The sequence below is a fragment of the Mytilus trossulus genome, chromosome 14 (assembly GCF_036588685.1).
Source record: "Mytilus trossulus isolate FHL-02 chromosome 14, PNRI_Mtr1.1.1.hap1, whole genome shotgun sequence".
Classification (NCBI taxonomy): domain Eukaryota; kingdom Metazoa; phylum Mollusca; class Bivalvia; order Mytilida; family Mytilidae; genus Mytilus; species Mytilus trossulus.
The window spans coordinates 15,728,603-15,742,786 of record NC_086386.1 but is presented as its reverse complement, the minus strand read 5'-3'; the positions used below and the strand labels follow the sequence as shown (position 1 = coordinate 15,742,786).

The window sequence follows — 14,184 nt, the reverse complement described above, 5'->3', positions numbered from 1 at the left end:
CTTTACAGAAGTTCATAATCAATATTTAAAAATTGTTTACTTTTTAAAAATAAATGTTTGACTGCCATTTTTAATATGAGTAACTTACTTTTCACAAGGATCACCCCAAGCTCCATGTTTATTGGTCAGTATATACAGTATTTTGTCCTTCAGTTTAACAGCTATCTGGTGATCTCTTCTCTTTGCAGATTTTATCAAATGATCACAAAGTTTTTCTTCTTCCTTTCTGTCTAGCATAGTTTGGGCACACAATGACTACAAAAGAAATTATCAATATAAACTACAATTCTTATATAAACTACTTCATTTCTTTTATCAAGAAGTGTAAATTAGATTCATAACTTTATATCTAATCAATTATTGAATTATAAGACATATGTCTGTAACATCACATATTTCCCATTTGATAATCTATTTTTTAACAAGAAAAAAACTCCAACCCAAAACATGTCTCATTGCCCATTACAAATGCACCAAGTTATGTCGGATAAGTTTAATACTTATAGATTATCGTTGATCATCTAAACGAGATTTGTTTTCTCGCTTGAGCCGGGACAGCGAAAGCGAGAAAAGCAATCGAGTTGAGATGTCCTATGAAGAAGTCGTCAATTTCATGTCAATTTCATTAGCAACGCCACGTACCTCCTTAGTTTCTAGAGATAATTTTCCATCTCAAGCGAGTAGCATGATATGAAAAATTATCACAGAAAAAGATCAAAGGAAAAATGCACAAAATAGCGATAAATTAGTTTAAACAGTTAGCTGTCAACAATTTCTTACCTCAAATTCAGCATGTTTCTGTACATCTTCAGCCCTCATTCTATTTAATATGAATTCAGCTTCATTTGCAACTCTAACTATATGGTCCCTAGTAGCATGTGCTAACAATCTGTTAATACAAATTCACATGCTTAAGTAGTTTAAAGAATTTTAAATAAAAATATATCAACATGAAATATAATATATTGCAGTTTTCAGAAGCATCTTCTATTCTTCACAGAATATTGAATATGGTATGACTATTTTTAAGAATTCCATTAATACAAACATGCTGAATACTTTTTTGTTTTTAAATAAGGTTATTTTCATTAGTTTTGCTCAAAAGCACAAACTTACTAGAACCTTTTCTGTGTACTGTCTATTTTTGGCATAGTCGTGACTTTCCAGAACTGCATAAGGAAATGTGAAGTTCTAGATAATGCACATCTGAATATAGCGCTTCCTTTAGAAGACTAGTATGACCAGTGACTTACCTCCCCTCATTGACTAGTTCTATAAAGGCAAGTCCAGCATGTTTCTGTAGAGAGTTCTGCCACTCTTGTGAACACAGTAACATAACCAGTTCTACTACAGAGGTGCTCTGTTTCAATGTGACTAGACCTACAAAACAAAATGCATTGATTATCTATGCTATACACAATTGTTTCAAGACATTATCATTTGTTTTACAATGCAAATAAAAAAGTTGAACTTTGAGTGAAGTCAAAATGGACACCCCAACCTACAAATTCCATTTGCTCCCCATTTTACATCTTTTATCAGGATTTATTCATATATGTACATCCTGTGAAAAAATTAATAAATATGTATGTGGAAGGTATAAATATATATACATATTACACTTTAAAGTATACACATGGTTTTGATATATTACATGTACTTATTTTGTCTATAATTAACAGTAAACAATTGTTTACAAAAAATCAAAGTCTGAAATTACAACCTAAAATGATTATATAACAGGGTATTAAATAATCCTAGAATTATTATTTAATTGGAATTTAACAATATTTATCTTTATGACACTTTTCATGTATCATATGCATTTTAAAGTGAAGGAGCAAATGAGTAAGATTAACATCATATCCATACTGAACATGATAATTGAGTTTTATTGTTGGGTTCGACTTACCTTATGTATGTTATGAAGAATAAAGCATGTCTTTTACATCATGAAGATATATATACAGCCTTTTTTTTTTAATTGTTATATACATTTGTTAACAGTGTCAGTTGACTTAGGCCGTGCTGTGCATTTTACATTTTACTTTTTTTGGTAAAGGAGTAGGTCCGGTAAGTACTCATTTTGGCCTCAAATTTCAATTTCATCTGACGAAAGATTTTGACCACTTTTTAAACACTTAATTGTCTATTTCACTTGATTCAATTAGTTTATGTGAAAGATTTTAACTGATTAAATAATTACAAACGATCCGATTCAAGCGCAAATATGAAAAATCTCTCAAATATGCCAAAAAACGTCACTTTTCAGATAGTATTTGTCAAAAATGAAAGTGGCAGCATCCGTGTTCATCCACAACCTTTATATATGTTATGTATTATCATAAAATACAACTTACATTTCAATATTAAGGATGAACACGAATGCGGCCACTTTCGTTTTACACGGAAACCGTCTAAAATTTAACTAAAATGATAGAATTTTGAAGATTTCAGTAATTTAGCATGACTAAATGGTGCTACAACCCGATATATATGCATTGTAATGTCAAAAACAGCCCATATTTATGTAGCAAAAGCATTCAACTGTCTGATAAATAACTAAAAGTTTACATTCTCACAATTTTGTATAACTGTTATATTTTGGGGCCAAAAAGGGGTCTTACCGGACCTACTCCTTTGTAACCTGTAAACAACAAGTATTTACCTCCTATAAGCAATTCTTGTCCATGTGATCCAATCAGTGTCTTTGACAAAAATGGAGCAAAGTCGACAAAAATTTCTCTCAACAATGGAGCGACTGATCCTAATGCTTTCTCCAATCTTTCTGTAAGTGATCCGGTATCTCCACCAGGCATAGGTAGATTCTCTACAGGGCCAGGTATCTTACTCCTACTAAGCTGGAGTTTAAGACTGGGTCTGTTGTGCCTAACACCATGGGTACCAGCAGAGATAGCAGAGATGGGCTGTGGCTCAGGTTCACCGGAGCCATCCCATTCTAATTCCTGCTCCTGTTCTGTGGAGGTGGCTGAGGTATCATTTACTGATGTATCTTGGTCTTCTACACCTGTCATACAGAATATGGTAATATTTTTTTTTCAGATATCCATTTTGTACCCTTAACTCCATGGTAATTTCAACTTGTGACACACCAAAGAGAGTTGAAAATAGTGTTTCACTTTATCGGTTCATGACATCATTAAATTATCACACTATGGTGGTCAGTCTCCTGTGAGGTCTTTTGTTTGTTTTTAAGTAAGTGTCTTCATGTGTACTTGATATGTTCCATAATAAGTCAATAATGTTAACAGAAATAAACCATTACAATGTTATATAAAATTCTGTAATTCCACAGTATATATATTTTTTTTAAATGTAAATGTATCTTCGATTCAGTAACTACGAAGCAGAAGATGTGGTTGATATCAACCTTATATTTAAATCTTTAAGTATGGTTACAGCTAATGCAGCTTTATTAATTGCCTTAGATGGAAAACCCCACTTTTGTGTACAAGTTAAAAGTACAGGGACCTGTATTGAATAATGTTCTACCAATCAATAGTATCAATATAAGCCTACCATTTTCTTTAACCTCAGTCTTATCTTCTCCTTCAGTCTGACCCCCTTCAGCTGCCCCTCTGTCTTCCTCCTTCTCTGTCTCCTGGTCATCTGATTGGTCTATAGACTCGTGACTCTGATCTGCACTTGGAGATTCAGTTTCTTCATCTGAAAAATTTTAATTTCTTAAAATCAAGTGGAAACATGTTTTATAGACTACTGTTAACTGTGATTCAGGTACCCTTGATTTACAGTATTTTCTTCAATACGTTGACTTTTATCCTTGAAAACAGCATAGGAGACTTTTTTCCTTTTTATCTTTTTTATTAGTTTCGCTAGAATAGTGTCAAATAAAGATAATTTACAAAAACATTTTTCACTGTGACTCTCATGAGTTGCTTAAACCTACTTGCATGCAACGACTTCAATTGACTTAAATCTTATGTAACACCATGGTTTTATGTATGTTTGGCAAACAATTTTAAAAAGAGCATTGAAACAGCAGCACAGTTAGCAGAATAGACTGTATTCCATTGATGTAGTCTGAATAAGAGTTATTCCCCTTGGCTGTCATGCTAGCGCTAGAGGGCAAACTGGGTGATTTTTTATTGGACAAACTAAGTTTAAATATGTTTTACAAGCATTTCTGATAAAAAAAAATATATATATATCAACTACATTGTAGTGATAAATTATACAAGATTAACAAATAAAATTGTTCAGGAAACTTTTTTCTTTAAGTGTAGCTGTTTATACAGCATTCACAAAATGTTGAATAAATTTATAATTATCTTCACATGCAACAAATGACCTAATGATATTTTTATTTTAGCAAAAGAAACATTTATAATCTTTTTCATTCTAATAAGGATAAAATTGGGTAGGAAAAATAGCACATTGATACCCTGAAAATGCTGATAGAGGCCATTCATGCTGGGAAGCAGGCTTTATAAATGACAACAATGAACATATATACGTGGCTTCCATCGAAATATTTCAAGTGAATGTACACTTGTTAAGTTCACCTTTTTTAAACTATGCAAAACTTATGTATCAATAACATGCACAACTATGTATTCTGTTTTTGTCTATACACCAAAAATGTATCCAGCATTAATAAAACAAAACATAAGGCAAACATAAACAAGGTTGCTTCAAACCAACAGGTTAAAAATAAAAATACAAGCACATGCATATTTAACACAAAATACTTAAGGCGATGGAGAAATCATACTAAATACATTGTAATTATTTTAAATATCCTCAAAAATATATTTATACTCCAGGGTTTTTAATGGTTAAGGTGATACCTAACACCTTGACTTAAATTAATTCAGCCTGTTTAATTTTCATAAAATTTTGACAAAATATTTACTTTGACCCTTTGACAAAAATATCACAATTTCAAAAAGCTTGAACCAGACGCATTATTAAAAAAGATTAGTTGGATATATAGCAGTTTGACAAACACTTATTTTGATCATTGAGAAGTTTCATATTTTCTTAACAATAAAATATGATTAAAATGTTCAGCTGATTTTACAGAGTTATCTCCATGCAGTGTTATGTACCACCTTAATGTATGACAATACAAAGGTATGATAAAGGATGCAAGGATGTTATGACACAGAATGTGGGAGAGGATAAGGTTGATACATTTAGTATGAAATCTTAATAACAACCTTTATTCTTACTTTCTGAAGGTTTAACAACAGCTGCAACATAAAATATATAAAAGAAATGCTGTATACTGCCAACAAATTGTTTAATAAGCACAACAAGCATCTGATTTTTCTTTGAATATTTGTTTTATATATATTTTTTTCATTGTTTGAAGCCCTCATCACATTAAACATTTTAAATCATATACATGTAGTTAATCAGAACAAAATAACTCAGATAAAACAATTTAAAATATGGTATAGACTGCTATGCATATGAAATGTTATAAAGTCACTGAATTGTATTTTTTCAAATAGATAATGATTGTAACTGAAATAGTTAATGAGTTTTTACTCTTTACTATATAAAGTATTGTATTCTACTGTTGAATATTGTAAGTGGTCCCATAGATGACTTGCCGATACTTTTCTGTTTACTGTCTCTATGATGTATACCCCACATCAATTTTTATTAATATCCACTTCATAAATAGTGTATACCTGTTGTATCATTGATATGAATATCAGCTTTAATCTTTGTCTTCTCATGTGGCTCCTCAGTTTTATCCTCTGATTCTGTATCTTTTTCTGGAGTTGTCTCCCCTGCCTGATCATCCTTTTCTGGAGTTGTGTCCCCTGTCTGATCATCCTTAACTTCTTCTTCCTGTTCACTTTCATCAGTTTCTTCCTCCTCTTCATCGTCTTCTTCTTCTTCCTCTTCATCATCTCCATTTTCATCCCCTAGCATGAAAATATTAAAGAAAATTAAATACTGCTAATATATATATATAATAATATTTTGGACTACTCACATTTCAAAATGTCTACTGTCAACAATGATTTTTAAAACATTCACAATGTTTACCTGCTTTAAAAAAAAATACCATGATATTGAAATTTGGGAAAAATTTGTATTTGTAAAATTGATCTTGAGTTCTTTATTTTGCTTGAATGTATTTTTTACTTGATTACCTCACTGTCAACGCACAACTAACATAAGTTAACCAAGTTGAATAGACCAAAATGTGATTTATATTGACAAATAATAATTATCTTATGAAGCAAGGAAAAACTCTTTTATGGTCTTATTTTTTAAAGTTTAATATGGAAAATTCAGGAACACACAAAGTGTGTATCATAAACAAAAATAACATATATAAAAATACACTTAAGACGAGTAAATAAAAACGAGCAAGAAGTTATTGCAGATATATCACCTGTGTCAAAGAAAAAGAATATGCAAATGTCAAATCAAAAGATAAATGATAGAGATAAAAATAAATCAAAAGTGAAAATAACCAGCACATGTTTTTAAAAATCTGGAAAAAAATAGAAAGATGGTTAAAATAAGAGATTATATGAAACAACATTTGACAACAAATTTTAACCTTCAGCCCTCTTATCTAAATTTTCAGTCATGTTAGCATTCTCCAAATTGGAATCTGTATTTTCTTCATTTTCAACTACTAAATCCCCAGCAGCCATACTGGCTAGAACACTTCCATCTTCTGTCACTTCAAGGTCACTTTTAACTGAGATACTGGATAAGGTTGATGAAGATTCCTTTGTTTGAAGGTCAGGGTCAGTTGGAGATTTATTGTCTGTTTTTCCTAGGAGACCAGTTTTTAGGGAATCACCATTTGGGGGATTTAAAAGAGGACGCAAGTTTTGTAGGAGTCCAGTAGCTGAGGAATAGGAAATTAAGTTCAATCAGCACAATTTTCAATATCTCACAAGAAATTATAAAAAAAATCAAAATTTCTCATAAAAGAATACAAGCAAATACTATAATTAATGCATTAAAAGCTATAAACTGATCTGATTACTGGCTAGCATATACATGCTATATATGTAAAAAGAAACATTCAGTTTCCAAGACTAAATATCATTTAATTTTCATAGATTTAAAATGAGACAAGTTTTGTGTTAGAGAAGCTCAAAGCAGAAATCCTTCAGAAATTATTTATCTTCTCTCCTTAAAAGTCTCAATACAATGATGCAAAATATAACAATTTCAGTTGAACTCTATAAATCTTTTTTCACTAAATCCGATCCCTGTATAGACTGACATTAAAAAATGTGCAAAAATATCAATTTTGGTGACTCAATAAAGATATCCGAGTATCATGAAATATGTAAACAACAACTTGCATTGTACACTGAAATAATATATGAGCTAGTGTACAACGCATTATGTTAACATACATTTATATGTTCACTGAGCTGCAAAATCGGGTCAAAACTGTAAATTGACATATCTTTACAAAAGTTCTTTTAAATATAATGATCTATGTGTACATAGTATCAAGATAACGACTTAACACAAAGACAGACAAACAGACAGAAATACAGACTCACAAACTTGAAATACACAATGCAACAAATTATTTAAGGCGTAGCATAAAAATATCTTTCAAAAATACATAGAAGTCAAGTTATCAATAGTGATATATCTGAATAAATTATGAGACATTCTAGCGTGATTATTGGTTTGCACACCTAGCATGTATATCTTTAAGTATCTGACAAGCTGCAGGCCCGTAGCCAGGAATTTCCAAAGGGGGATTCGTTTGACTCACAAACTCGACTTTAACAGTCACAATTCGAACAGAACATTGACTTTAACAGTGCTTATTAGTTTTCAAGGGGGGTTCGTCCGGGTATGAGCTGTAGTTTCCCTGTATTAGTATATCCTCATCCTATCATAAATTACCTTTTCTTTCCACACTTGCCAGCTTCTCAATTTCCATCAGTACTAAGTTATTAAGTTATTAAAAGTTACCAATCATAACAGAATTTTCAGTACATGAAATGATTTAATATCATATTTTGTCATATTTTTCTGTTGTTACTGCAGAAATATATATATTACTACAGTAACTACACTCACAATACCTTTTTATTCAAATTTCAACATGCAAATACAAGTAATGTTTAAAAGAACCTAGTAATATAACATGTTTTAGAACACTGTTAACAATTCTCTAGGAATTTATCTAAATTGTTTCCAAATCTTTTAGTATTTTTTGCTAATTTAGAAAGTAATTTTATCAAAAGTATACACAAAATGTTGTGATTGGTTAAAACCATCATGGAAATTCTGCAAAAGTTGTGTATTTTTTATTTTGAAATTTCCTATTGTTCTATACATTCTAAATCAGGAAATTGTGAGTTGTAAAAATCTAATTTATCCAATGAATTTAAAAAAAAAAGATAAATCAACCAATTTTTATTTAATTGTCAAGTATTTGACCTGAGCAATTTTGATTGCACATCAAAGTTGTTTAAATCTTTTTTTGTATAAAAAGAGCTCTGATCAGAATCCATTCTGAATGAATCACTTGAACTAAAATGTACTTACAAATAACTTCTGCTGTCATTATTTATAATCTTTTTAACTTAAAATGTTTCCATATCTTTACTGACTTTCACATATTGATTGTCAAGTTGACTTACCAGATTGAGAAGTAAAAGACTGTCTGTGTGTACTAGAAGTGGGTGTGGCAGCAGGACTGGGTGGTTCTAGGATATCTCTGTACTTGGACACCATTAACACTGAGGTGAAGTATACAATAGCCAATGCTAGGAACTGTGCCTGTTTAGTTTCCTCCTTGTTAAATAGACAAACTTACTAGTAAAATGATCAATTTGATATGTTTCTTGTATTTTTTATATAGATTAGACCAAGGTTCCTTATTGAAGACCTTAATTTGACCTACAATGTGTTTTTTTTTACAATTTATGAATTGGATGGAGAGTTGTCTCATTTGACATTCACACATTAATTCTAAGACTTCATTGTCTTTTTCTTGTTACTTTGTCTTACTTAATGATGAGTCTTATGTAGACTAAATCAGGGGTGTGGAAATATTTGTTGTGAGCACTTGTCCCCTGGCAAGTGAAAACTAACATTTTACTTGTCCGGAAAAATATTTACTTGCCCTGATGATCTCAATAAATATTGAAGTATTTCTTGTTAGCTAATATATGATTCTTACTTCACACTGTTGTGCATCATCCATTTGTTTATATGTGTAAAAAAAATAGGAAAGTAGGAAATGGGTTAACATCAATGGGACAGAAACCTAACAGCAAACTAACCAATGGAATGACATGTAAAGGTCAATTTTGCAGCAGTTTTGATAAAAATTGTAGCCAGTAGGTACATATACTAAATTTGAGGAGAGTGACTGATAATTTGAAGAAATGTAAACTATAAATAATAGATAAAACTATTGATTTTGTGGTGTTTCTCTCAACTGACACACTTGTTTTTTTCTTGATTATTCATTATTGTCTTGATGGGCAATTAAAGCGTCCCTTCTTTTTACCCCTTTGACAACAAATCATGTTGACCTTTCATCTATTATAAAATAAGACAAAAACTTAATTTATTTTCCGAATTTCCATAGATAGCCAGGGGCAATCTGATATCCACGATGTCTGAAATTCTCGCTTCCGTTTTTATTTTTTAAATACTCTGTGTCCTCCATTTGCATTTAAGGTTTTCTACTTGACTCATGACTCTTTTTGTCTTGCTTGCCCAGCTTTTTATTTAGTATTTATCAATCTGAATCTTGATACAAAATTAAAAGAAATGACACTTCCGGCAAATGACGGATAAAACCTAATCGACGATCCCGGGTCAATGGAAAAAGCCAATGCAATGTTACGCGACTCGGGTTCGCATACTTATTTTTATTTATTTTGGTAATCGATCTATTTCCGGTATCATGTAATATTTATCGTCATGAACATTGATGTTTTTACTTGCTGAACATTGGTTTCTCTTACATAAATTAAACATCTCTATACGTTTTGAAATTAATTTTATCTTTTGTTGGATTTGAACTTTGTCTTGTGTATTTTTTTACTTGTCCACGGGCAACCAAGACAAAAATAATTACTTGTCCGGTTGTTCAAATGTACGAGTCGGGCGAGTTGGGCATAGCATTTCCACACCCCTGTAAATGCACATCTGGTGTATCAAATTATAAGCCTGATACCTTTGATAACTATTAATCAAGAAATGAATTATTGTCAATTTCTTGGAATAATATCCTTGTGCATTACTGAAACTCAAATTCAAAATATCCTATCATAGTTATCGTTTTGACAAAGGAAAGATAACCTATCATAGTTATCGTTCTGACAAAGGAAAGACAACTCTAATCAGAACTCACCACATCTCTATAAACAACGGCCCTTAGTCTGTTAATGTCCATGTCTTGTAGAAGTCTGTCATAATCCTTTATTGGAGATACATTCTCATTCAGATTCTCTACTATGTTCTGAAAAGAGAAAAATGAAAAATATATTTATTCTCTTTGAGTAAAACAATCTCATTCCGTCTCAATGTTTTCAAAAGTACGTATTTGGTAGTTGATAATATATTCTTATTCAGAAACTATATTACACAATCGAATGTAAAACATGTAGAGTAAAAGTTGTTTTTGTATTTTTCAATCTTTAATTGAAAAACATGATTAAAACATTTATAGAAACAGAGTTTATGTAAACATAAAATGGGAGAAAAGATAAATTTTGTTCAGTGATTTTTTATTTAAAATACATTGGGCAATGGTCAAACAATAATAAATCAGAAAGCGACCTACAGTCGTTAACATCTATGTCATTTGGTCTCTTGTAGAAAGTTGTCTCATTAGCAATCATACCACATCTTCTTATTTTTGTATATGTGAAAATTTGTTTACTTACCTTTTCTGTAGGATGTGAAGCCATGATTAGAGCCTGTATGGGGTCAACACCATTAACAACCTGGCTCTGACCTCTCATTGACCCCGACCTTGATCTTTCTGAAGGTGTTGAGGCACTAGTTGGAGTTTTTGGAGCCTGTCTATGTCGACATTCTAAACAATTTCTAACTGTTGATGTACATACTGGAAAAAGTTTAATGTTCATTTATGATTTCAGAAATTCAACAGGGTTTTTTACACATTAATTGGAATCAAAATGATAATGTTAGCATACATTTATGAATGAAAAGTAGATTTCAAAATGATTTTTTTGTGTTTTGTATGAAGCTTGTCTCATGTTCTTCTTTCAAAATCCATATCTGTTTCTATAACGGATGAATTTCTAATTTACAGCCCTGTATATCATAACTTATCAAATACTAAATGCTTCAGGAAATGACTAGAGCGCATTAGTAAATAATTCAATAAATTTGCAAGTTATTTTCATAGAAGTTAATTTTTTTTCAATGCAAATATTTTATTAAACAGTTGAGTATTATTTGTTGGGTTTTTATTTTCTATTTTTCCTACACATAGGTTAACCAGGAAACAAGTGTTCAATTGTTTTGCTAAAGGCTTGTAAGTATAATTTGTAAAAGCCATGATATTAAATTTTTCCTCATCCATGAACAACAACTCACATTCTTTTCTATACAAATACTTCTGTAAATATTTACTAATATATTCAAGTTTCTTTCAAGTTTATTATATATAAAAAAAAATGTTACCTAATCTAAGGCACTGCCTCAGAATGCCCCCTGTTGGCATATTCTTTTCTTGTTCTAACTCAGCAAAGTTTGTAGAACTGGCAAATACTAAGATATCAGTCATATTCATCACACGGTTCAGTATAGATACAGCTTGTTCTATAGATAAGCCTTGGGTTGGTTCTAATAACTCTACTTCTCCCTACAAATATTGAACACAGGTTTTATAAATTCATTAAATTGTATAAAAGAATAACATAAACTTCATTTTAGTTTAAAGGTTAATACAATATTGAAGTAGTCATCATTGGTCATTGCATTTATGAATTCATTTTTGTAACACTGAATTAAAGGAATACACCTGCATGTGTATTGTATTGGCAACTCAAGGTAATCTGGAACCTGCCAAAAGATCTAAGTGCTTGCCCTATTGCGAAGTGTTGAAGTTCAAATGATATTTTTACTTATTAACAAGTTCCATAACTATATTTATACCTCAAAATAAGGATTTGAGTTTTGTTTTGAAAGGACTTGCTGTTAACAAATACTTACATTAGGTGAAGTTGAAGCTGCTAATAAGGGAAGTAATCCACCACAGGAAGTGATTAGATTGTCTGCCAGCTGAGATATCATATGTGTTACATTGACAACATACACATGGTTCTCACCAGCATTTACAAAGTCTATCACAGTCTTAGTACTATGGCTGAAAATAGAGAAAGATTCTTTGTAGGTATCACATATTTACAGCACCATGTCAATCATTTTTAAATCTGACTGTATCTTAGTTTTCTCATTTGAATTGTTGTACATTGTCATATCAGGGCCTTTTATAGCTGACTATGCGGTATGGGCTTTGCTCATTGTCAAGGCTGAACAGTGACCTATAGTTGTTAATTTCTGTGTCATTTTTGTCTCTTGTGGAGACTTGTCTCATTGACAATCATACTGCATCTTCTTTTTTTATTTATAGGAAATAAAAGAACAGTTCAATGGCACCAGTGTTGCACAAAGGACAATAACTTTCTTGGTCTGTTTGTTTATCTAAGTAAATGAGAGATGATTATTAAGCTTGAGAGCACTTAGATGCAATTTTCTGTACAATTAATATTAACAACTTGTTTGCAAATTGTTCATTTAAATAATATCAATTTAGTTGTATGAATCATACATAAATGAGTTTCCAGCATCACTTATTGAACTCCTACCTTTTCCAAACTTGTAGGTCTGTTTCTATAGAAAACAGCAAATCTGATAACAATTTCTGATGAAGGCCTGACCACCTAAACTCAGGTATTCTAAATGGTGGAGCCCTTGGTCCAGGGCTGAATATTCTTGTACTATCTGTCCTCTGTACTGAGGCCTGTCTTCTAGGACGTTCCTCAGTATCTTCACTTTGTTCCTCTTCTGTTTGCTGACTAGGTTTTTGATTTGTACTTTCTGAGCTTGGTTCTTGTGAATCATTTGATTTTTTACCATCAACAATATCTACCACATCATCTATAACTTCATTTAAAAATTGTTCAACTTGTTGCTGAGTATTCAATTCTTCAGTTTTCTCCCCTTGACTATTATTGCTGTCACCAGATGGCCCTCCTGATTCTGCCAATTCCTTTAAAGTAACAGTACTTTTTGGCAGAGGTTTTGCTATTTCTGCATCCGAGACACCAGATATAGTACTAACAGGGTAATGTCTTCGTTCGGCTGGGTCAAGGTCATCAGTTCTTTGTTTATCATATTCTTTGTACATTCTGGACATGTGAATCTTAAAATCTACGTAGGCTACCTGTAAATGACCATTGTACATTTTAAAAAATGAACATAACTAAAAAAAAAAACTTACAAAAATATGGGAAGTAAAGCTTTTTAGCATAATCACATTTTTTTAATAAAATTTTTACATTGAATAACTGTGTTTTAAGAGTATATTCACGGTAAAGAAAGGCTTTCAATATATAAATATGGCTCAAAGAACCAGTTGCATACTACATATACATATGGAAAGGCTTTTTTTTCTCCATAAATCAGATTCCATTGTTGCATAAAATTTTCAAAGGATGATTAAGTAATTCATTGGATTGTTTAATACATGGACTTAATTTGTTCCTTCTTTTGCAAATTTTTGATATTGGACAAATGACTTCATTCCATACAATATAAATATTTCCTATCTTTGGTAAACCTAAATGAATAAATCTTGATAAATTTAAAACTGAAATCACATGTTCTAAATAATATACCAAAACAGTGTAATTGTTTAGAGTAGTAAACAATGAAATAAGCCATACTTTATCAATCCCTTGAAAGATGAATATTTGTTTTCATACCTTTGAATGAAGAATAGCTAATGTATCTATCCAAACTCTCCATCCACCATATTCATACTTTATAGCATGGTGTAATAACATCCTAAATAATGACATCACCATGTCTGTGATCTTAGCCTCCTCCTCATTCTGGGGATAAATGTAGGCAAGAGAAAACAGCCAGTCCTGCCAGACAGACATCTGTAACAGTGTTCTGAAATTAAATATAAACAGA

At 31.2% G+C, this 14,184-nt stretch overlaps 1 protein-coding gene across 8 annotated transcripts in view; it reads right to left on the bottom strand.

Annotated features, from left to right (window-relative positions):
- LOC134696397 (neurobeachin-like) overlaps nucleotides 1-14,184 on the bottom strand; it is a 261,592-nt gene that overhangs the window by 219,515 nt on the left and 27,893 nt on the right. For 3 of the 8 annotated variants that reach the window (XM_063558157.1, XM_063558151.1, XM_063558158.1), the window contains 15 exons: nucleotides 13,971-14,163; nucleotides 12,852-13,429; nucleotides 12,196-12,349; nucleotides 11,665-11,845; nucleotides 10,899-11,080; nucleotides 10,364-10,471; nucleotides 8,637-8,790; nucleotides 7,894-7,935; nucleotides 5,682-5,921; nucleotides 5,202-5,234; nucleotides 3,541-3,687; nucleotides 2,669-3,028; nucleotides 1,254-1,380; nucleotides 781-889; nucleotides 89-255 (listed from right to left, as the gene is read on the bottom strand). In XM_063558157.1, the coding sequence (XP_063414227.1) occupies nucleotides 89-255; nucleotides 781-889; nucleotides 1,254-1,380; nucleotides 2,669-3,028; nucleotides 3,541-3,687; nucleotides 5,202-5,234; nucleotides 5,682-5,921; nucleotides 7,894-7,935; nucleotides 8,637-8,790; nucleotides 10,364-10,471; nucleotides 10,899-11,080; nucleotides 11,665-11,845; nucleotides 12,196-12,349; nucleotides 12,852-13,429; nucleotides 13,971-14,163 (2,775 nt within the window). The remainder of the gene's footprint in view (nucleotides 1-88; nucleotides 256-780; nucleotides 890-1,253; nucleotides 1,381-2,668; nucleotides 3,029-3,540; nucleotides 3,688-5,201; nucleotides 5,235-5,681; nucleotides 5,922-7,893; nucleotides 7,936-8,636; nucleotides 8,791-10,363; nucleotides 10,472-10,898; nucleotides 11,081-11,664; nucleotides 11,846-12,195; nucleotides 12,350-12,851; nucleotides 13,430-13,970; nucleotides 14,164-14,184) is intronic. The other 5 variants (XM_063558153.1, XM_063558152.1, XM_063558154.1 and 2 more) reach the window with 5 other exon arrangements.